The sequence below is a fragment of the Chlorocebus sabaeus genome, chromosome 9, assembly GCF_047675955.1.
Source record: "Chlorocebus sabaeus isolate Y175 chromosome 9, mChlSab1.0.hap1, whole genome shotgun sequence".
In the NCBI taxonomy this organism is placed as follows: domain Eukaryota; kingdom Metazoa; phylum Chordata; class Mammalia; order Primates; family Cercopithecidae; genus Chlorocebus; species Chlorocebus sabaeus.
Window position 1 is genome coordinate 35146854 of NC_132912.1, and position 24513 is coordinate 35171366.

Below are 24513 nucleotides of genomic sequence, written 5' to 3' on the forward strand. Positions count from 1 at the left end.
ATACCCATACTATATTTGGGAGATAGAAGATATGCCATTATCCTTTGCACATAGTTGCAGCCAGAAATGCAGGCAGATACGAGATTTGTAGCAGAATTCTCTGAGCAAATGAGAACCCACAGACGTAAGACAGTTGGTGGGAGATTACTAAAAAATAATTGAGTATTGAAAGCTTCTGGTTTTAAAATGTTGGCATAGAAGCAATCTGGCTTCACTCACTTCCTCCCACAGAAAGCCATAAAGAAATATACAGCATCAATATTATGACCAGCAATATCCAGGAACCCATTATGAGAATGAGACAATTCTTAGGACCACAGAGAAGCAACAAACACTGAAAGCTGACAGTGACTTGTCCCTGCCTCAATCCCTGGGAAAAATAAGAGAGCCTGAAGTGAGAAATATCCATGAGAACAGAGGAGACAGAGGGAGAAGTGAGCCTATTATCCTTAGCCCTGGAAACTGCTCTGTAACTTGGCCAAAGGGGATGTCAAATCAATGGCTACTAAGAGTGGCTCTCAAAAGCCCAAAACAAAGACAGGATCCAAAAGCAGCAAGAGAAAGTTTAATAACATATAAGAAGCACTATCGTGTAGGAGGTATATTCCACAGGTCCTCTGGGCACAAACTTCCAGCTACTCTTCCCACACCTTTGGGAACCCCCACTTTGAGAAGGGCAGTGCTTTACTAGGGCCAAGAGAAACCTGGGTTTAAGGCTCCACCTAGTGCCAAAACTAAGGCAGTGAAAAAAATTTAGTACGGAAATTGCAAAGAATCTCTAAGCAAATGTATCTAATAAAACCCAAAACGAACCAGACAAAGAAGACAAATAAATAATTAATCCTTAAATGCAAAGATAGAAGAATACATCCCCAATAAATAACAGCAAACAAGGAACCATGACTTCTTCAATAGGAAAAGCAAAAAAATAATGACTGACGCTAATGAGATGATGAGAATTCTCTGACCAAAAATTCAAAATAGAAGTTTTAAGGAAACTCAGTAGTCTACAAGATTACAAATAAAAGCAATTCAGAAATCTATCACATAAATTTAACAGAGATTGAAATAATTTTTATTTTATTTTATTTTATTTTATTTTTTTTTTAAATTTATTTATTATTATTAAACTTCAAGTTGTAGGGTACATGTGCACAACGTGCAGGTTTGCTACATATGTATACTTGTGCCCTGTTGGTGTGCTGCACCCATCAACTCGTCATTTACATCAGGTATAACTCCCAATGCAATCCCTCCCCCCTCCCCCCTCCCCATGATAGGCCCCGGTGTGTGATGTTCCCCTTCCCGAGTCCAAGTGATCTCATTGTTCAGTTCCCACCTACGAGTGAGAACATGCGGTGTTTGGTTTTCTGTTCTTGTGATAGTTTGCTAAGAATGATGGTTTCCAGCTGCATCCATGTCCCTACAAAGGACACAAACTCATCCTTTTTTATGGCTGCATAGTATTCCATGGTGTATATGTGCCACATTTTCTTAATCCAATCTGTCACTGATGGACATTTGGGTTGATTCCAAGTCTTTGCTATTGTGAATAGTGCTGCAATAAACATATGTGTGCATGTGTCCTTATAGCAGCATAATTTATAATCCTTTGGGTATATACCCAGTAATGGGATGGCTGGGTCATATGGTACATCTAGTTCTAGATCCTTGAGGAATCGCCATACTGTTTTCCATAATGGTTGAACTAGTTTACAATCCCACCAACAGTGTAAAAGTGTTCCTATTTCTCCACATCCTCTCCAGCACCTGTTGTTTCCTGACTTTTGAATGATCGCCATTCTAACTGGTGTGAGATGGTATCTCATTGTGGTTTTGATTTGCATTTCTCTGAAGGCCAGTGATGATGAGCATTTTTTCATGTGTCTGTTGGCTGTATGAATGTCTTCTTTTGAGAAATGTCTGTTCATATCCTTTGCCCACTTTTGGATGGGGTTGTTTGTTTTTTTCTTGTAAATTTGTTTGAGTTCTTTGTAGGTTCTGGATATTAGCCCTTTGTCAGATGAGTAGATTGCAAAAATTTTCTCCCATTCTGTAGGTTGCCTGCTCACTCTGATGGTAGTTTCTTTTGCTGTGCAGAAGCTCTTTAGTTTGATGAGATCCCATTTGTCAATTTTGGCTTTTGCTGCCGTTGCTTTTGGTGTTTTAGACATGAAGTCTTTGCCCATGCCTATGTCCTGAATGGTACTACCTAGGTTTTCCTCTAGGATTTTTATGGTATTAGGTCTAACATTTAAGTCTCTAATCCATCTTGAATTAATTTTCGTATAAGGAGTAAGGAAAGGATCCAGTTTCAGCTTTCTACTTATGGCTAGCCAGTTTTCCCAGCACCATTTATTAAATAGGGAATCCTTTCCCCATTTCTTGTTTCTCTCAGGTTTGTCAAAGATCAGATGGCTGTAGATGTGTGGTATTATTTCTGAGGACTCTGTTCTGTTCCATTGGTCTATATCTCTGTTTTGGTACCAGTACCATGCTGTTTTGCTTACTGTAGCCTTGTAGTATAGTTTGAAGTCAGGTAGCATGATGCCTCCAGCTTTGTTCTTTTGACTTAGGATTGTCTTGGAGATGCGGGCTCTTTTTTGGTTCCATATGAACTTTAAAGCAGTTTTTTCCAATTCTGTGAAGAAGCTCATTGGTAGCTTGATGGGGATGGCATTGAATCTATAAATTACCTTGGGCAGTATGGCCATTTTCACGATATTGATTCTTCCTATCCATGAGCATGGTATGTTCTTCCATTTGTTTGTGTCCTCTTTGATTTCACTGAGCAGTGGTTTGTAGTTCTCCTTGAAGAGGTCCTTTACATCCCTTGTAAGTTGGATTCCTAGGTATTTTATTCTCTTTGAAGCAATTGTGAATGGAAGTTCATTCCTGATTTGGCTCTCTGTTTGACTGTCACTGGTGTATAAGAATGCTTGTAATTTTTGCACATTAATTTTGTATCCTGAGACTTTGCTGAAGTTGCTGATCAGCTTAAAGAGATTTTGGGCTGAGACAATGGGGTTTTCTAAATATACAATCATGTCGTCTGCAAACAGGGACAATTTGACTTCTTCTTTTCCTATCTGAATACCCTTGATTTCTTTCTCTTGCCTGATTGCCCTAGCCAGAACTTCCAACACTATGTTGAATAGGAGTGGTGAGAGGGCATCCCTATCTTGTGCCAGTTTTCAAAGGGAATTTTTCCAGTTTTTGCCCATTCAGTATGATATTGGCTGTGGGTTTGTCATAAATAGCTCTTATTATTTTGAGGTACGTTCCATCAATACCGAATTTATTGAGCGTTTTTAGCATGAAGGGCTGTTGAATTTTGTCAAAAGCCTTTTCTGCATCTATTGAGATAATGATGTGGTTCTTGTCTTTGGTTCTGTTTATATGCTGGATTATGTTTATTGATTTGCGAATGTTGAACCAGCCTTGCATCCCAGGGATGAAGCCCACTTGATCATGGTGGATAAGCTTTTTGATGTGCTGCTGGATCCGGTTTGCCAGTATTTTATTGAGGATTTTTGCATCGATGTTCATCAGGGATATTGGTCTAAAATTCTCTTTTTTTGTTGTGTCTCTGCCAGGCTTTGGTATCAGGATGATGTTGGCCTCATAAAATGAGTTAGGGAGGATTCCCTCTTTTTCTATTGATTGGAATAGTTTCAGAAGGAATGGTACCAGCTCCTCCTTGTACCTCTGGTAGAATTCAGCTGTGAATCCATTTGGTCCTGGACTTTTTTTGGTTGGTAGGCTATTAATTATTGCCTCAATTTCAGAGCCTACTATTGGTCTATTCAGGGATTCAACTTCTTCCTGGTTTAGTCTTGGAAGAGTGTAAGTGTCCAGGAAATTATCCATTTCTTCTAGATTTTCCAGTTTATTTGCGTAGAGGTGTTTATAGTATTCTCTGATGGTAGTTTGTATTTCTGTGGGGTCGGTGGTGATATCCCCTTTATCATTTTTAATTGCGTCGATTTGATTCTTCTCTCTTTTCTTCTTTATTAGTCTTGCTAGTGGTCTGTCAATTTTGTTGATCTTTTCAAAAAACCAACTCCTGGATTCATTGATTTTTTGGAGGGTTTTTTGTGTCTCTATCTCCTTCAGTTCTGCTCTGATCTTAGTTATTTCTTGCCTTCTGCTAGCTTTCGAATGTGTTTGCTCTTGCTTCTCTAGTTCTTTTAATTGTGATGTTAGAGTGTCAATTTTAGATCTTTCCTGCTTTCTCTTGTGGGCATTTAGTGCTATAAATTTCCCTCTACACACTGCTTTAAATGTGTCCCAGAGATTCTGGTATGTTGTATCTTTGTTCTCATTGGTTTCAAAGAACATCTTTATTTCTGCCTTCATTTCGTTATGTACCCAGTAGTCATTCAGGAGCAGGTTGTTCAGTTTCCATGTAGTTGAGCTCTTTTGATTGAGTTTCTTAGTCCTGAGTTCTAATTTGATTGCACTGTGGTCTGAGAGACAGTTTGTTATAATTTCTGTTCTTTTACATTTGCTGAGGAGTGCTTTACTTCCAATTACGTGGTCAATTTTGGAGTAAGTACGATGTGGTGCTGAGAAGAATGTATATTCTGTTGATTTGGGGTGGAGAGTTCTATAGATGTCTATTAGGTCTGCTTGCTGCAGAGATGAGTTCAATTCCTGGATATCCTTGTTAACTTTCTGTCTCGTTGATCTGTCTAATGTTGACAGTGGAGTGTTGAAGTCTCCCATTATTATTGTATGGGAGTCTAAGTCTCTTTGTAAGTCTCTAAGGACTTGCTTTATGAATCTGGGTGCTCCTGTATTGGGTGCATATATATTTAGGATAGTTAGCTCTTCCTGTTGAATTGATCCCTTTACCATTATGTAATGGCCTTCTTTGTCTCTTTTGATCTTTGATGGTTTAAAGTCTGTTTTATCAGAGACTAGTATTGCAACCCCCGCTTTTTTGTGTTCTCCATTTGCTTGGTAAATCTTCCTCCATCCCTTTATTTTGAGCCTATGTATGTCTCTGCGTGTGAGATGGGTCTCCTGAATACAGCAGACTGATGGGTCTTGACTCTTTATCCAGTTTGCCAGTCTGTGTCTTTTAATTGGAGCATTTAGTCCATTTACATTTAAGGTTAAGATTGTTATGTGTGAACTTGATCCTGCCATTATGATATTAACTGGTTATTTTGCTCGTTAGTTGATGCCGTTTCTTCCTAGCCTTGATGGTCTTTACATTTTGGCATGTTTTTGCAATGGCTGTACCGGTTGTTCCTTTCCATGTTTAGTGCTTCCTTCAGGGTCTCTTGTAAGGCAGGCCTAGTGGTGACAAAATCTCTAAGCATTTGCTTATCTGTAAAGGATTTTATTTCTCCTTCACTTATGAAACTTAGTTTGGCTGGATATAAAATTCTGGGTTTAAAATTCTTTTCTTTAAGAATGTTGAATATTGGCCCCCACTCTCTTCTGGCTTGAAGAGTTTCTGCCGAGAGATCTGCTGTTAGTCTGATGGGCTTCCCTTTGTGGGTAACCCGACCTTTCTCTCTGGCTGCCCTTAAGATTTTTTCCTTCATTTCAACTTTGGTGAATCTGGCAATTATGTGTCTTGGAGTTGCTCTTCTCGAGGAGTATCTTTGTGGCGTTCTCTGTATTTCCTGGATCTGAATGTTGGCCTGCCCTACTAGGTTGGGGAAGTTCTCCTGGATGATATCCTGAAGAGTGTTTTCCAACTTGGTTCCATTTTCCCCCTCACTTTCAGGCACCCCAATCAGACGTAGATTTGGTCTTTTTACATAATCCCATACTTCTTGCAGGCTTTGTTCATTTCTTTTTCTTCTTTTTTCTTTTGGTTTCTCTTCTCGCTTCATTTCATTCATTTGATCCTCAATCGCTGACATTCTTTCTTCCAGTTGATCGAGTCGGTTACTGAAGCTTGTGCATTTGTCACGTATTTCTCATGTCATGGTTTTCATCTCTTTCATTTCGTTTATGACCTTCTCTGCATTAATTGCTCTAGCCATCAATTCTTCCACTTTTTTTTCAAGATTTTTAGTTTCTTTGCGCTGGGTATGTAATTCCTCCTTTAGCTCTGAGAAATTTGATGGACTGAAGCCTTCTTCTCTCATCTCGTCGAAGTCATTCTCCGTCCAGCTTTGATCCGTTGCTGTCGATGAGCTGCGCTCCTTTGCCAGGGGAGAGGCGCTCTTATTTTTTGAATTTCCAGCTTTTCTGCCCTGCTTTTTCCCCATCTTTGTGGTTTTATCTGCCTCTGGTCTTTGATGATGGTGATGTACTGATGGGGTTTTGGTGTAGGTGTCCTTCCTGTTTGATAGTTTTCCTTCTAACAGTCAGGACCCTCAGCTGTAGGTCTGTTGGAGATTGCTTGAGGTCCACTCCAGACCCTGTTTGCCTGGGTATCAGCAGCAGAGGTTGCAGAAGATAGAATATTTCTGAACAGCGAGTGTACCTGTCTGATTCTTGCTTTGGAAGCTTCCTCTCAGGGGTGTACTCCACCCTGTGAGGTGTGGGTTGTCAGACTGCCCCTAGTGGGGGATGTCTCCCAGTTAGGCTACTCCGGGGTCAGGGACCCACTTGAGCAGGGTGTCTGTCCCTTCTCAGATCTCAACCTCCATGTTGGGAGATCCACTGCTCTCTTCAAAGCTGTCAGACAGAGTTGTTTGCGTCTGCAGAGCTTTCTGCTGCGTTTGTTGTTTTCTTAATTCTTTTTAGATAGCTCACTACCAGTGCATAGATATGTAACCAATTTTTGTGTGTTCATTTTGTATCCTGCAACTTTGCTAAATTTGTTTATTAGATCTAACAGTTGTTTTGTGGAATCATTAGGGTTTTCTTCATATAAGATAATGTCACCTCTTGGCAGATAATTTTATTTCTTCCTTTCCAGTTTGGATGTTATCTATCTATCATCTACCTATCTTCTATTCTAACTGGTCCAGATAGATTTTTGAATACTATTTTGACTAGAAGTTATCTAAACAAGTGTCCTTGTATTGCTCCTGATCTTAAGGAAAACATTTTCAATCTTTCACCATTGAATATTATGTTAGCTGTGGATTTTTTGTATTTGGCTTTTCATCATGATGTGGAAAGGCTCTATTCCTAGCTTGTTTACTGTTTTTATATGAAAGTCTATTGAATTTGGTCAAATGCTTTCTCTGCATCAACTGAGAGGATCCAGTGGGGTTTTTTGTTGTTAATTCTGCTAACATGGTATATCACACTAATTGACTTTTGTCTATTGAATTATCCTTGCATTTGAGAAGTAAAACTCATAAATTCACATTGTATAATTTTTTATATGCTGCTAAATTTTATTTGCTAATATTTTGTTGAGGATTTTGCATCATTATTCATAAGGGATATTGGTCTGCCATTTGCTTTCTTATAGCATTTCTGACTTTAGTATCAGGATAATGCTGTCCTCATAGAATGAGTTAGGAAGTATTCCCTCCTCTTCAGTTTTCTGAAAGAACTTGAGGATTAGTTTTAATTCTTCTTCAAATATTTGGTAATATTCACCCATAATGTCGTCTGGTCCTGGATTTTTCTTTGTTGGAAAATTTTAATTAGGATTCAGTATTCATCTTAATTAGGGGTCTATTTAGAGATTTCTTCATAAGTCAGTTCTGGTAGATTGTATATTTCTATCAATTTGTTCATTTCCTCTAGGTTATCCAGTTTTTCGTGTACAGTTGTTCACAGTGTTGTCTTACAATGCTTTTTATTCTTTTAAAATTGGTTGTAATGTTCCCACTTTCTGTTTTGATTTTTAGCAATTTGAGTATTATTTTTCCATAATCAATTTAGCTAAAGTTTTGTCATTTTTGTTCATCTAAAGTGCATCTTTTGTTAGCAGCATATAGTTGATCATTTAAAAAAAAAAATCCATTCTGTAAATTTCTGCCTTTTGAATGAAGAGTTTTGTCAATTTAGATTTAAAATAATTACTGATAAGGAAAGACATTTCTGCCATTTTGATACCTATTTTTTGTATGTTATACTTTTTGCCCTTCATTTCCTCTAATTCCATCTTTTCTGTGTTTAGTTGACTTTTTGTAGGGACATGTTTTGATTCCTTTCTCTTTTCTTCATGCATGCATCATAGATATTTTCTTTGTGATTACCAAGCAAATAATATATAACGTCCTAAAGTTATAATAATTTAATTTGAATTGATACCAACTCAACTTCAATCCATCCAAAAAGTATACTCTTATGCAGCACCCTCTAACTTATCCTTGTTATTAACATCACAAATCATGTCTTTATACATTGTGTGTCCATAACATAAATTTGTAATCATTTTTATGTATTTGTCTTTTGAGTATTATAGATACAGAATAGAGTTACAAGCCAAAATTATAATAATGATGGCTTTTATATTTGCCAATGGACTTATCTTTGCCAGAGATCTTTATTTCCTCATGTGGTGGAAGTTACTGTAGAGCATTCTTTCATTTTAACCTGAAGAATTCCCTTTAGAAGGTTTTTTGTCTGTTTGTTTTTTTGACAGTGTCTTGTTCTGTCACCAGACTGGAGTGCAGTGGTGTGATCTCGGCTCACTGAAACCTCCTCCTCCTAGGTCCAAGTGATTCCCCTGCCTCAGTCTCCTGAGCAGCTGGGACTATAGGCATGTGTCACTACGCCAAGCTAATTTTTGTATTTTAGTAGAGACAGTGTTTCACCATTTTGGCCAGGATGGTCTTGATCTCTTGACCTCGTGATCCACCTGCCTCGGCCTCCCAGGGTGCTTGGATTACAGGGGTGAACCACCATGCCCAGCCTAGAAGTTTTAATAGGGCAGGTCTACTATTAATGCCATGATTGCCAGGTGATTTTCATATTGGCTTTTGCTGGAGCACTCTTTTGAGAGTTCCACAAAACTTTCTTACCATTTTGAAGATAGACTTTTCTTAATTAGGTATTCTCTTGGATGCTATAAATCTGTGACTATTTTCTGGAGCTCTGACAAAGTTGGTTCTGATAGATTATTCTAATTTTTTTCAATGTTTCTATCAGGGAATGAGAGTTTGGATGTTTTCAGCTTGCCATTTTGCTCATGTTTGCCTGTTGCCTTTAAGGAGTGATTTGAAAGCTACCAGAGAACACTTTGGCTATATCTTATTAGAAAATAGTCACTTAACCACACTACCACTAGCTTTCACACATATTCTAGCTTCTTCCCCATTCTGACGATCTTTTTCACCATTTGACATTGCCAATTTAATAATAAGCACATCACAAGGCAGCCATATTGTCTATATGGTACTAGTTCCATTTGTCTTTCCATCTTGCTATACAAAAGATGGTATATGAAATGACAACTATGTCCTCAAGGAGCTGTTCATATAGCATCTAGTTTATGTTATGAAAATTCACGGTAGTGGAAAGCCTATATGTATTTTGTTTCATGAGTAGGTAAAGGGAAATATATGAAACATTACAAAATTAATGTTGTCTAGTGGAGTAAAAACATGTAATTTAAATATACACTTAATTGACATGTAGACAGATTGAGTAGAATGAACTTATTAAGTTGTGAAAGACTACTCCTTCTTTGAATTTCCTGTTTTTTAACAGAACTATACAGTTGAAATATTTTAATTCTTAGATTGTGTTCTACTGTATCCAAACATAAATCTGTACTTACCGACCACTTTGTTTAAATCCAATCGAATTATTAGGTCGCTAATTGATGGGTACACTGCTGGAAGATTTTCTGCTGTATTTGGAAGTTCTGAGGCTGCTTCATTTGTAACTGTAAGAATAATAGATTGACAGAGTCATTGATTTAAAAAACTAACATTTTGTGAAACACCTAGGAATGCATGTAACCAAGAATGCAGTTAACCAGAAACACCAGGAATGCATGTAGATGCAGTTCTCTACAAGGAGAACTGCAAAAACACTGCTGAAAGAAATCAGAAATGGCACAAATAAATGAAAAAACAGTCCCTGCTCATGGATTGAGAGAATCAATGTCATTAAATGGCCATACTGTCCAAAGCAATTTACTGGTTCAATGGAGTCCTATCAAACTACCAATGTCATTTTTAACAGAATTAGGAGAAGCTATTCTAAAATTCATGTGAAGCAAAAAAAGAAGCCTAATAGCCAAAGTCATCCTAAGCAAAAAGAACAAAGCTGAAGGCATCATACTATCTGACTTGAAACTATTTTACAGGGCTACAGTAACCAAAACAGCATTGTGCTGGTACGAAAACAAGCACATAGACCAACAGAACAGAGTAGAGGACCCAGAAATAAAGCCACATACCTACAATCAACTGATCTTTGAGAAACCCAGAAAAAATAAGCAATAGGGACTCCCTACTCAATAAATGATGCTGGGATAGCTGGCAAGCCATATGCAGAAGAACGAAATTGGACCCCTGCTTTTTACCATATACAAAATTTGATCAAGAAGGATTAAAGATTTAAATGTAAGACTTCAAACTATAACAATCCTAGAAGAAAACCTAGTAAATACCCTTCTCAATATCAGCCTTGGCAAAGAACGTATGGCTATGTCTTCAAAAGCAATTGCAACAAAAACAGAAATTGACAAATGGGATCTAGTTAAACTAAAAATCTTTTGCACAGCAAAAGGAACTACCAACAGAGCAGACAACCTACAGAATAAAAGAAAAATATTCATGAACTATGCATCTAACAAAGGTCTAGAATCTATAAGGAACTTAAACCAACAAGCAAAAAACAAATAACTCCATTATAAAGTGGGGCAAAGGACATAAACAGAAACGTCTCAAAAGAAGATATACGAGTGGCCAAGGAACATATGAAAAAATGCTCCACACCACTAATCATCAGAGAAATGCAATTTAAAACCACAGTGAGATACCATCTCACTATTCTATTGGATATAGAAAATGTGGTACCTATATACCATGAAGTAATATATAACCATTAAAAAGAACAAAATCATGTCTCCAGCTGCAACATGGATGCAGCTGGAGGTCATTATCCAGAGGGAGCTAATGCAGAAACAGAAAACCAAATACTGCATCTCTTCCTTATATGTGGGAGATAAACATTGGGTACACATGGACATAAAGATGGGAACCATAGACACTGTGGAATACTAAAAGGGGGAGGAAGTAGGGGTAAAATGATCTCTTGGGTATTATGCTATCTGGGTGACGCGTTCAGTCATACCCCAGACTTCAGCATCACACAGTATACTTTTGTAACAAATCTGCATGTGTACCAGCTGCTTCTAAGATAGAAGCTGAAAAAGTAAAAAAAAGTACATACAGTAAAAAACTACAAAAACCCTAATATTTTGTTTGAGGCAGAAGTACAGTACCTAGTACTAATTAGAGATATTTTACCTCCCAATCATCTAATCATCTAACCTTATTTACTTTGCAATTTAACATGCTAATTATTCAATTGAATACAAATATGTTAAATAATTTCAAATTCATACAAAATAGCTACTATATGCCACCTTTTATACTAAGTACTTTTGAAGTATTATCTCATTTAATTATTACAATAATTGAAGAAAATAAGTATTTTATCTCCATTTAACAGATGACGGAAATAGAACTTATTGATATTATGCATATTGTGGAAGGCCACATAGTTATTAAATATAAAAGCCTGGAATGAATTGATTCCTTTAGTTTCCGAAATCTGTTCTCCAACTAATAAACTCAAATATCTACTGAGACTGAGTATGTAATATGAGTGTAATGAGCCTGGTGATGATAGGGATGGCATAAAGAGCAAGGTGAAATGGAGAGTACCTGTTTTATTAAAAAAAAAAAACACCATTATTCTTACCACTACAAATGCATGACAGATATTCTCAGGTGTTCTAAATTCCCCAAAGAAGCTAGAAATCTAGATATTTACAACAATTTTCAAAATTTCAAAATATTTGCAGATAGTTTAAGACTTCTATATTCATGTTTGAAGGACAAATCTTCAGCTAGTACTACAAGAAAATTATCTGTCTTTAGAAAAGGATTAATTCTAATATATGGGTGCAATTTAAGGGCCAATCACTGGTATATTTCCTTGGAAAATATGATCATTTACCCACCAATGTATCTCTCTCTGATCTAGGACGATGGAAAAGCAATTTTGGATTACATAGTATATATGTTTATTCCTCACCAGATCACTTTGGAGATCTAGAGCATTATGGTTTTTTTCTAAAAACAGATAGTTACTATAGGTATTTAAACTGTGTTCTTAGTAATCTCCAAAGTACTCAAAGTCAGAAAGTCATATAGTAATCTTGCAAAATCTCTGGTTATTTTCTATTTTTAAATCCTTAAGAAGATGACAGAATAAAGCTCCCCTTTGACCTCATTTTTCCTATAAAACCCCCAGAAACAAAAGAAAAAAAGTAAGAATATTTCCATAGCCCCCTGATACTAAAAGTACTGTCATGAAATCTGGCACAAGGCTTTGGAGAATACTAAGAGATAATAGTCATGCTGTCTTGAACCTATAACAGTACACAGGTTTTCCTCCAAAGTGTCATCACTGATAGGCATGCCTAATATGCCTTTATAGTAATAATCATATTTAGGGTGCTAAGAAAGAAGAGTTGAAGAAGAAACTACACTGATGGACCATTTCTATTGCTTGAAACAGAGATTCCTAATAGAAGTTAGGGATGCTGACAGTAAAAACAGTTAAAAATAGAGGGAGGAAGATAGTGCTAAACTGCAACAGACAAAAGACACATATGTGAGTTGCAATAGCTTCTTTAACAACAACAAAAAACGATTTAATAATATGACACCAAGCCTGGACAGAATCTATCAATTTTCCCACAAAATCTCGTCCTCTGTCAACCTACCCCACATATACATTCCACTAATCACTTTACTATTTAGAAGGTCCCATTCAAAAATTAATAATAATCCAACCAGCATGAGAAGCAAGCACAGAAACTGCAACAATCACAAAGAAACCTAAAAGATAAATAACCAGGAAAATCACAGAGTGATGTAAGTAAGATGGCAGAATAGAAGATCTCCCAGCATCGCTTCCCCTAGAAAAAAAATACAACTAGAAATTATTCAAAGACAAGAATACCCTGAATTCACCAAAATTCAAGGGAGAAGTGGAGAAACTTCTAGGAGACACAGAATCAAGAAAACCTGATACTGGTAAGATGAATAATCACTTTAAAGCAGGGCTAATGCCACTCACAGAATTTCCCTAGACACATGGTTCCCAGGGTGGGAGGAGGAAATTGGAGGTGAATGTTCAATCTCCCAGCTGGTTATAGAATCTTCACAGGAAGCTCACTCCAGTCCTGTCTCATGGAACATTTAAATTGCTGGGAGGACTGAACCACCTGGGATGAACTGTGGTCAAAAAGGGAAGGTTCTAATTACATTGACTGGCATGTGAATTTTTGTAGGTGTTCTGTGCTCCAATTAGTGAAGATATCACATTGAGTAAAGTGGATGGCCCACAGTCCTGAAGAAGACACAATACACAGGAACGACCAAATTCCTGGCTGGATTTCCCACAAAGTCCACATATTCATGTGAAGCCTTCTCCTGACCTGGAAACATCTACATGTTTGGTATTTAAGTTCTGGTGCTCACTTAAAAATACAAACTATTTCTATTAATAGTTTTTGTAACTGAAGAACAATGGCAGGGCAGCAACATAGTTCTGGAGCAGTGTTGAAGTTACAGGGCTCACTATAAGTCTTCCACAGACTGGAAAACAACAGGGCAGTGATTTATTTCCAGTGCACCATTTAATTTCCAGTTCTCACTATAAGTCTTCCCCAGACTGAGAAGCAAGAGCAGACTAGTGATTAAGTTCTAATATTAAGCAGTAAAGGCTTAACACTGTCAAAAACACCTGCAAAAGCTCAATGTGCAGACATCAACATAAAAATGCAAGACTTGTAAAAACTCAGGAAAATATGACACCACCAAAAAAGAGCAAAAAACTTTCAGTAATGGATTCAGAAAAACTGAAGATCTATAAAATGATTGACAAATAATTCAGAATAATCTTATTTTAAAAGTTAAAGGAATTACAAAAAAATACAGATAGAAAACTAAATGAAACTTGGAAAACAATTCAGGAACAAAATCAGAAATTTAACCAAGAAATAGAAACAATTTTTTAAGACCAAAGAGAAACTCTCAAAATAAAGAATATGTAAATTGAACTAAAAAATTCAAAGAAAGCGCCCCCGCAGTCATGGCTGCCGCCGTTGCTGCTGCCAGTGCCCGGAAACCCCAGTCCCCGGAAGAATTGCTCCTGAAAGGCGACGCGGAGAAGCCTGAGGAAGAGCTGGAGGAGGACGACGATGAGGAGCCAGATGAGACCCTGTCGGAGAGACTATGGGGCCTGACGGAGATGTTTCCCGAGAGGGTCCGGTCCGCGGCCGGAGCCACTTTTGATCTTTCCCTCTTTGTGGCTCAAAAAATGTACAGGTTTTCCAGGGCAGCCTTGTGGATTAGGACCACTTCCTTTATGATCCTGGTTCTTCCCTTTGTCTTTGAGACTGAGAAGTTGTAAATGAAGCAACAGCAGCAACTGCAGCAGCGGCAGATACTTCTAGGGCCTAACAGAGGGCTCTTAGGAGGAATGCCAGGGGCTCTACTCTCACTTCCTGGAAAGATCTAGGTTGTTACTGCTGTTTGAGCTGTCTCGGTGAGATAAGTTTGAAATTCAAGTGTTTGAACTGCTGATTATTTGGATTTTTTTTTTTTTAACTTTGACACATTGATCTATTGAAACCTAGTGGGGAGAATTCTCCCCACATCGTCTCATGAAAAGACTCAACTGGCAACTGTGCCCTCCACACTATCCTTACTTCTGTCTTCACTCTGATACCAGAGTGCAGCCATGCAGACAGTTATTCCAGCTCTGGCCACCCCACTCCTTTCACCAAATTGCTCCTAACTGGAAGATGTCACTTTCCCCTTGTGGGCAGGAACCGATGCCAGTGGGAGGGATGTGCCCCTGACCACTAACAACTGCCTTTTATATTTTTTAATTTTTTTTTTTTTTTAAATAATGGAGCTGTTGAGGAGGGACATGTACACAATGTGAAAGACAAAATGCATTACACCTGTAGTGTAAAGTGGCCACTATGAATCCCTATGTATGAGAGGAGGGAGGCTGGCTGCAGCTTCAGCCACAGAATGGGGACTGGAAGACAGATCAGGAATTCATTTCCCCTGCACAGTTTGGTTGTTAGACCTGTGTATGTGTTTAAAAAAACAGAAGTCAGTGCTCACTTTTTGTATTTAAATATTAAAAATTATTCCAAGTGAAAAAAAAATTCAAAGAAAGCTTAACAGCAGACTTAAACAGGAAAAAAAATCAGTGAACTCAAAGACAGAACATATGAAATTATACAATTAGAGGGGCAAAAAGAAAAGTGAATAAAAAACAATAAAGAAGGCCTATCAGAACTATGAGATAACATCAAATAAGCTAACCTCAGCATAATAGGAGTTGCGAAATGACAGAAGAGAGAAAAAGGCCTAGCAATCATATTTAAGGAAATAATGACTGAAATTATCCCAAACAAGGAGACAGAAAACAGCATCCAGGTATAGGAAGCTCAGGTCACCAGTCAAATTCAAGCCAAAATGTCATCATCAAGCCACATCATAATCCAATTAACAAGTTAAGAACAGAATATTAAAAGTAGCAAGAGAAAAGAAACATATCAAAATTAATGAAGTCTTAATACAACTTTCAGTTGATTTCTCAGTAGAAACCCTGGAGATCAGGAGAAGATGGGATAATGAGATTGACACTGTGAACTTTTTTTTCAAGAAGTGATGCCGAACATGAACAGGAAAACCAAAGAAATCTATGGACTCTTTGAAGGAAACAAAAGGCAGCAGCCTACACGGTGAGTCAGATGAAGGGCTCCAAGTCCCCAGAATGTAAGAGGTGGGAAGTTTGCCTCTGGCATACACACCCCCACCAGGGATCCTCAAAGTCCACATCACCAGGGAAGGCCCTAATCTCACCCAGTGCAGGAACTGACTTGGGGAGGGTAATGGAATATAAAAGTAGGAGCAGCAGTGGGAAGATCCTTGCATGCACTCCCAGATTCCAGTGCAGACCAAGGGTAGCCATTCCTTACTGATCTTAACAGGGGACCCTGCAGAGGACAGCCAAAAAGTTCAGGTGTTGGTCACAGGTTGAAAGAAGCTCCCAACAGGGTTTCACAATATAAGACAAACTCTCTTGGCTAGGGCCATGGTTGGGGAGAGTGAAAAGCAGACTTTGAGTACAGGAGTCCTGAGTGTAGTAGCTGTGGATGCAGGACCTGGGTGTCTGGCTTTGCAGTGAATAGGGAGGAGTGTGGCCTAAAAGCCATGGTTGCAATTTCCCTGGGGAAAGTTTATGAGTCCTAGTAGCTGTGAGTCCTGATTATAGACTGACTGGAACTCAGCTTTCTGCTGCCAGTGGAACATGGTGAGAGTGGATCTGCCTCACCAAATGAGTGGGAACTATGTGGGGCTTACCACTGCCTGCTACCCCCCACTCCCTGCACAAACTCTTCTGCATAGCAGAGGCAGCAATGCTCCCCTATGGTACATACAACCCAGTGGCCTGAGACCCTCTCCCATCCCTCAACACCCACTGGGGTTGCTGCTTGCTCTGCACAGGGAGACTCAGAGTACAAACCCAGCAGACCTAGTTTCCACCTGGCTTTGCCCTGTCACCTACCCTGGCTTAACACAAAGGATAGAATCTCTTGAAACCTACATGGCCCTGCCCATTGCCCTATGAAACCAGAATACCTCACCCTGGACAACATAAGGCAAGCAGAAATCCCACTGATACTCCCACAGTTGGAAGCGCTGCCATCTGGCTGGAGGCCAACCAACACAAAACACTACAGTATCTCCTGGTAGAATAGCACTGCACCCAGGAAGGAGAAAATAGTTGCATGATCTCAGCTATCATTACTGCCTGCACCACTCTGCTACCAGGAAGTCCTTAGTCTGTCTGTGGGACCAGTTCATTACTACTCTTAACTGGTGTTCACAAAAGCCAACACACTGAGGCTACCAATAACCAAGAACTTTCTCAGAGTCTATGTCACTCTCCTGCCATCCCCATTAAAGCTGGTGCTGGTATCCACTGTTGGAAAACTTGAGGACAGGTCACATCACCTTGCAGACATGCCACAACAGCACCCTGGAATGTGGCAACTTCACTGGGCAGTTAGAAAGAATTCTAAAAGCAGTAAGACAAAAAAAGCATCAGGTAATCTAAAAAGAAAAACTATCAGACTAACAGCAGTTTTCTCAGCAGTAACCATATTAGTCATATTGGATTGGGGAACACTCTTCAACCTCCTTAAACAGAATAACTGTCAGTCAAGAATATCGTATCCTGCAAAAGTAAGTTTCAACCTCCTTAAACAGAATAACTGTCAGCCAAGAATTTTGTATCCTGCAAAACTAAGTTTTATAAATGAAGAAGAAATAAAGTCATTTTCAGACAAATGCTGAGGAAATTTGTCACTACCAAAGCAGCACTACAAGAAATACTAAAAGAATTCTAAACCTTGAAACAAAAGCCCAATATGCACCAAAATATAATTTCTTGAAAGCTTAAAACTCACAGGGCCTATAAAATAAAAACACAGTTAAAAATATTAGGTAACAATTAACATGATGAAGAAAACAGTACCTCACATCTTAATATTAACATTGAATGTAAATGGCCTAAATGATCCACTTAAAATATTCACAATGGCAGAATGGATAAAAAAATCACAACCCAAATCTCTGCTATATTCAGTAGACTCACCTAACACAGAATGATTCATATAAACTAAAGGAAAAGGGATTAAAAAGGTATTGGACACAACTGGAAACCAAAAGTGAGCAAGAGTAGCTATTCTTATATCAGACAAAATACTTCAAAGCAACAACTGTAAAAAGAAAAAAGACAATGATGGTCACTATATAATGATAAAAATATCAATTCAACAAGCAGATATGACAATCCTAAATTTATATGTACCAAACACTGGAGCTCGTAGAGTCATAAAACGATTACTACTACACATAAGAAATAAGATAGCAAAATAATAATAGTGGGACTTCAATAGACCACTGATAATACTCAAAAGATTTTGAGACAAAAAGTCAACAGAGAAACAATAGACTTAAATGACATGCTAGAACAAATAAACTTAATGGGTGTCTATAGTAAATTCTACCCAAGATCTTCAGAATACACACTCTTCTCATCAGCACATGGAACATTCTCCAAGACAGACCATATAATAGGCCACAAAACAAATCTTGATAAACTTTATAAAATCAAAATCTTATCAAGTATCTTCTCAGACCAAAAAGAATAAAACTGGAAATCAATTCCAAGAGGAATTCTTGAAACCATGCAAATACATGGAAATTAAACAACATGCTCCTGAATGATATTTGGGTCAATAATGAAATTAAGATGGAAATTTAAAAATTGTCTGAAACAAGTGAAAATGGAGATACAATATACCAAAACCTCTTGAATACAGCAAAAACAGTGCTAAGACAGAAGTTTTTAATGTTAAATGCCTACATCAAATAAAAATAAATATCACAAGTTAACGACCCAACTTTGCTCCTGAAGGATGTGGAAACACAAGAACAAACCAAACCCAAAACTAGCAGAAGGAAAGAAATAACAAAGATAAGAGCAGAACTAAATGAACTGAGACTTAAAAATAATACAATGTAAATTAGTTCAACCAGTCTGGAAGACAGGGTAGTGATTCCTCAAGGATCTAGAACCAGAAATACCATTTGATCCAGCAATCCCATTACTGGGTACATAACCAAAGGATTACATATCGTTCTACTGTAAAGACACATGCACATGTATGTTTACTGCAGCACTGTTCACAATAGCAAAGACTAGGAACAAACCCAAATGCTCATCAATGATAGACTGGATAAAATAAAATGTGGCACATATATACCATGGAATACTATGCAGCCATAAAAAGGATGAGTTTATGTCCTTTGCAGGGACATGGATGAAGCTGGAAACCATCATTCTCAGCAAACTAACACAGGAGCAGAAAACCAAACACTACATGTTCTCATCATAAGTGGGAGTTGAACAATGAGAAAACATGGACACAGGGAGGGGAACATCACACACTGGGACCTGTTGAGGACTGGGGGGCTCAGGGAGGGAAATCATTAGGGAAATACCTAATGTAGATGACGGATTGATGGGTGCAGCAAACCACCATGGCACATGTATACCTGTGTAACAAACCTGCACATTCTGCATATGTACCCCAGAACTTAAAGTATAGTTTTAAAAAGAAATAATAATAATAATACAATGGATCAACAAAATGAAAACTCGGTTCCCTGAAAAGAGTTTTAAAAATTGATATATCACTATCTAGATTAACCAAGAAAAAAAATCCAAGTAAACATAATCAGATATGAAAAAGGAGCCATAAGAACTGATACCACAGAAATTTAAAAAGATTATCAGAGTACATGAATAACTATACACTCGCAAAGAGAAAAACCTAGAGGAAATGGATAAATTTCTGGAAACATACAACCTTCCATGACTGAACCAGGAAGAAACAGAAATCCTGAACAGACCAATAAGGAGTAGTAAGATTGAACTAGTAATAAAAATCTCCCAATTAAAAAAAAAAAGCACAGAACTAGATGGATTGACAGCCAAATTCTACCAAATGTGCAAAGAGGAACTGGTACCAACTCTGTTGAAACCATTCCAAAAATTAAAAAAAGAGAGAATCCTCTATAATTCATTCTATGAAGCCACCCTAATACCAAAGCTGAACAAGGACACACAAAAAACTACAGACCCAAATCCCTGCTGATTATAGTTGAAAAAAATCTTCAGCAAAATGCTACCAAACCAAATCCAATAGCACATCAAAAATATAATATACCATGATTAAGTGGGGTTTATTCCAGGGATTCAAGGATGGTTCAATATATGAAAATAAATAAATGTGATTCAACACATAAACAGAATTAAAAACAAAACCCTTTTGATAATCTCAACATACGCAAAAATGGCATTTGATAAAGTTCAGCATTTCTTCAGGATAAAAATCTTCAATCAACTAGGTATAGAAGAAACATACCTCAAAATAATAAAGGCCATATATGACAAACCCACAGCCAACCTCATACTGAACACAGAAAAGTTAAAAGCAGTCTTCTAAGAAGTGGAACAAGGATACCCACTTTCACCACTCCTATTCAACATGATACTGGAAGTCCTACCCAGAGCAGTCAGGCAAGAGAAAAAATAAAAGACATCAAAATAGGAAAATAGAAAGTCAAATGATCTTTGTTCACTGATAATATGATCTAATATCTAGAAAAACCTAAAGACTTCTCCAAAACTCTTAGATTTCATAAACAAATTCAGTAAAGTTTCAGGATACAAAACCAATGCACAAAAATTACTGGCATTTCCGTATACCTTAACAAGCTGAGAATCAAATCAAGAAGGCAATCCCATTTACAATAGCTACAAATAAAATACTTAGGAATATATTTAACCAAGGAGGAGAAAGATCTCTACAATGAAAAATACAGAATACTGATGAAAGAAAGGAATTAATGTTATTTAAATAGCTATACTTGTAATGTTAAATACAAGTATTAAATACATACTTATAATATTTAAATAATGTTATTTAAATAGCCATACAATCTTGTAGCATACTGCATTATTTTCCATTTTTTTTCTTCTCTGTATTTTCAAAAGCCTGTCTTTGAGTCAGTAATCCTTTCTTCTACTTGATCACTTCTGCTGTTGAGATACTCTGATGCATTTTTGTATATGTCCGTTGAATTTCTCAACTCCAGAATTTCTGGGTGTTTCTAAAGTTATTACTTCAATCTCTTTGTTAAATTTCTCTGATAAATTTCTGTATTCCTTCTCTATGTTATCTTGAAGATCATTCAGCTTCCTCAAAACAGCCATTTTAAATTCTCTAAAAGGTCACATATCTCTGTTTTGCGAGAACTGGTTACTGATGCCTTATTCAATCAGTTTGGGGAGGTTATATTTTCCTATATATTCTTGATGCCTGTGGACATTTGTTAGTGTCTGGGCATTGCAAAGTTTAGGTATTTATGCTAGTTTTTGCAGTCTGGACTTGCTTGTACCCATCCTTCTTCAGACAGCTGACTTTTTGGTTCTTTGAAGGTGCTGTGTTGTATGGATAGTTGTTCAATTTGATGTTCCTGCAGGGAGAAGAGGAGGATGACTGCTGGAGCATTCTATTCAGCCATCTTGCTCTGCCTCCACTTCACAAATAAATTTGTAAAGGAATAGATACTTGTTCTATTTTGGTTTTTATATTTCTTCTAAAAGAAGCCAAGGCAGAAAATATAATCAATAGTTTAGAAAAACACATTTTATACCACTTGGCTCCCTGAAATACATGTCATTTGGACAAAGAATCACGTTTAACATGACCAGTGTATAAATATTAGGTAAAAAGTAAAATGTAGTATGAACATATCATATCTCTTACAACCCCCAGAACAGTGGTGAACAAAAATTTAATGGAAAAGTAATATGGTTTGTTTATGTCTCCCCTCCAAATCTCATGTTGACACTTGATCACCAATGTTGGATATGTGCCCAGTGGGAGGTGTTTTGGCTACAGGATAAAATTTGTCATGAATGGCTTGGTGTCCTCTCCACAGTAATGAGTGAGTTGTTACTCTATCAGTATTAGTTCATGCAAGATCTGGTTGTTAAAAAGAGCCTGGCAGGATTAGAGCAAGATGGCTGAACAGAAGTCTACACTATTGATCCCTCTTATAGAAACATCAAATTTTAACAATTAACAACACAAAAAACACCATCATAAGAACTAAAAATCAAGAGAGTATTCATAGTACCTGGTTTTAACCTCATATTGCTGAAAGGGGTACTGAAGAGAGTAGGCTGGGAGAGAGAAGGTAATATAGCAGAAGTGGAGACCATGGGTATTAGGCCACATCATATATTTTACTTGTGTCTTCAGAGCCTGCTTGAGCACTGTCTCATGTACACCACTTCTATTTGATGATGGAGTACTACCTGTATGCCAAACTATTTGGAGGCTCAGATAACACCCAATTCATGGTGGGCAGCTCAGATTGCTTGGCAACTTGGTGGTCCATGGTTAAGTGTTCAGTTTCTACTAACACCCAATAGCAGGCCAAGAACTGTTATACAAAAAGGATAATTATTTGCAGAGAATGAGATGGCTTTGCTCCAAGGGGCCTGCACTGTGATTCACCTATAGGAACTTGCCAAGGGCTCTAAAGAGCATCCCTATCTGCTACTGTCACTTCCAGCACCACTGGATCTGTAGGAGCATGTTTTCCAAGTGGAAGAGCACCCTATACCCGTTACAGAACCTTCTCTTGTTCTTGGTCCCACTCAAAACTAACAGATTTCCAGGTCACTCAGTAAGTGAGCCACAGTAGCACGCCCAAATGAGGAATATGTTGCCTTAATATACAGAGAGGTCAAATAGGCATTATACCTGTATTTTGGTAGTAGGAGAGGCCAGATGCAACAATTTTTCCTTATTTCAGAAGGAATATCTAGACATGTCCCATTCCACTAGACTTCTAAAAATTTCATGATGTAGAAGGCCCCTAAATTTTTTGAATTCACGTCTCACCTTCTGACACGCAAATATCTTACTAATATATCTAGACTACTTTTTACCCAAAGGGTCCAGTCAGCATATCATCAATGTAACAAACAAGTATGATATCTTGCAGAAAGGCTTTCAAGTTCCTGGGAAACTAAATTATGATATAGAGCGGGAGAACTAATTTACCCTCAAGGTAGGACAGTGAAGATGCATTGTTAGACTTTCCAGCTAAAAGAAAACTGCTTCTTCACTATAGGAAAGCAGAAAATAAAGCAATTTTCCAGATCAGTATTTGCATACCAATTACCAGGGGATATGTTAATTTGCTCAAGCAATGACATCATTATCTAGTACAGTATCTACAATTAGAATCACCGTCTATTTAAATTTATGATAATCCACTGTTATTCCCTGAGATCCATCTGTTTTCTGAACAGGCCAAATAGGTAAGTTGAAGTGTGTGGTTGAAATCACAACCCCTTCATTTCTCAAGTCCTTGATGAAGTCACTAATCTTCCAAATCTCTCTGGGAATGTAATATTGCTTTTGGTTTATAATTTTCCTAGGTAGAAGCAGTTCTAGTAGCTTCTAATTGGCCTCTTCTACCATAATGGTCCTTACTCCACAGGTCAGGAACCAATGTGAAAATTCTGCTAGTTGATGAGTATATTTATTCAATTATACATTCACGAACTGGGGAAATGACAAGAGGATGAGTTCAGCTCCCACTGGATCCATTGTGAGACAGATCTGTGCTAAAATTCCATTGATCACTTGCCCTCCATAGCTTCCTTTCCAGTGGACCATCATGACATTTTTGACCTTTTGGAATTAGTGTCAGTTCAGAGGCACTGTCCATTAATTCCTGGCACATATACACCATGGAATACTATGCAGCCATAAAAAAGGATGAGTTTGTGTCCTTTGTAGGGACATGGATGCAGCTGGAAACCATCATTCTCAGCAAACTATCACAAGAACAGAAAACCAAACACCGCATGTTCTCACTCATAGGCGGGAACTGAACAATGAGATCACTTGGACTGGGGAAGGGGAACATCACACACCGGGGCCTATCATGGGGAGGGGGGAGGGGGGAGGGATTGCATTGGGAGTTATACCTTATGTAAATGACGAGTTGATGGGTGCAGCACACCAACATGGCACAAGTATACATATGTAGCAAACCTGCACGTTGTGCACATGTACCCTACAACTTGAAGTTTAATAATAATAAATAAATTAAAAAAAAAAAATTCCTTAAAAATCTTATTTTCTTTTATATGTTGCATAGTAGTCCCAGCAAAAAGGCCATAGGTCCCTTTGAGGAAGGCTGGGAGAAAAATTAAAGGTATAAATTTTTGGCAGTATACTGGGTCCTTCCTCAAGGGTACCCTTCCTTCAAGGGGTCCTGGGTCTGTAAACTTGATCAAGTCTGAGAATTGACTGAGAGGCCATGACTGTGTTTTTATTATTTAAATTAGACTTTTGTCCACTTGATCTAGAACTCTTCTGCTTATACAGATTAAGTAAGAATTTAGCAGATTGACCATTTATGTCACTTCAGCAAACACAATGATCAACTAGCCAATGCCATAGATAACTCAAGCCAGACTATTCTGATTTCTACTTTGACTCTGATTTCCATTATGGTAACTGTTGTAACACTGTTGTTTCAGATGTTTAAACACCACTACTTGGCCTCTGAGACCCAATTATTCCTATTGCATCTAAGGTTCCCAATTCAGTAGCAGCAACATCCAGTGTGATTTCTGACCAATAGAGAAGAGCAACCACAGGGCTCTTTGAGAATGCTTGGGCTGTCTTCACATTTCTCA

At 37.8% G+C, this 24513-nt stretch overlaps 1 protein-coding gene and 1 pseudogene across 1 annotated transcript in view; one reads left to right on the forward strand and one right to left on the reverse strand.

The window, feature by feature from the left end:
• The window catches only part of CCDC7 (coiled-coil domain containing 7), a 453173-nt gene that overhangs the window by 70314 nt on the left and 358346 nt on the right, over window positions 1-24513 (reverse strand). Inside the window, exon 33 of the mRNA XM_073018860.1 lies at window positions 9656-9763. Within this exon, the coding sequence (XP_072874961.1) occupies window positions 9656-9763 (108 nt within the window). The remainder of the gene's footprint in view (window positions 1-9655; window positions 9764-24513) is intronic.
• Window positions 14203-15599, forward strand: LOC103238094 (mitochondrial import receptor subunit TOM22 homolog; annotated as a pseudogene).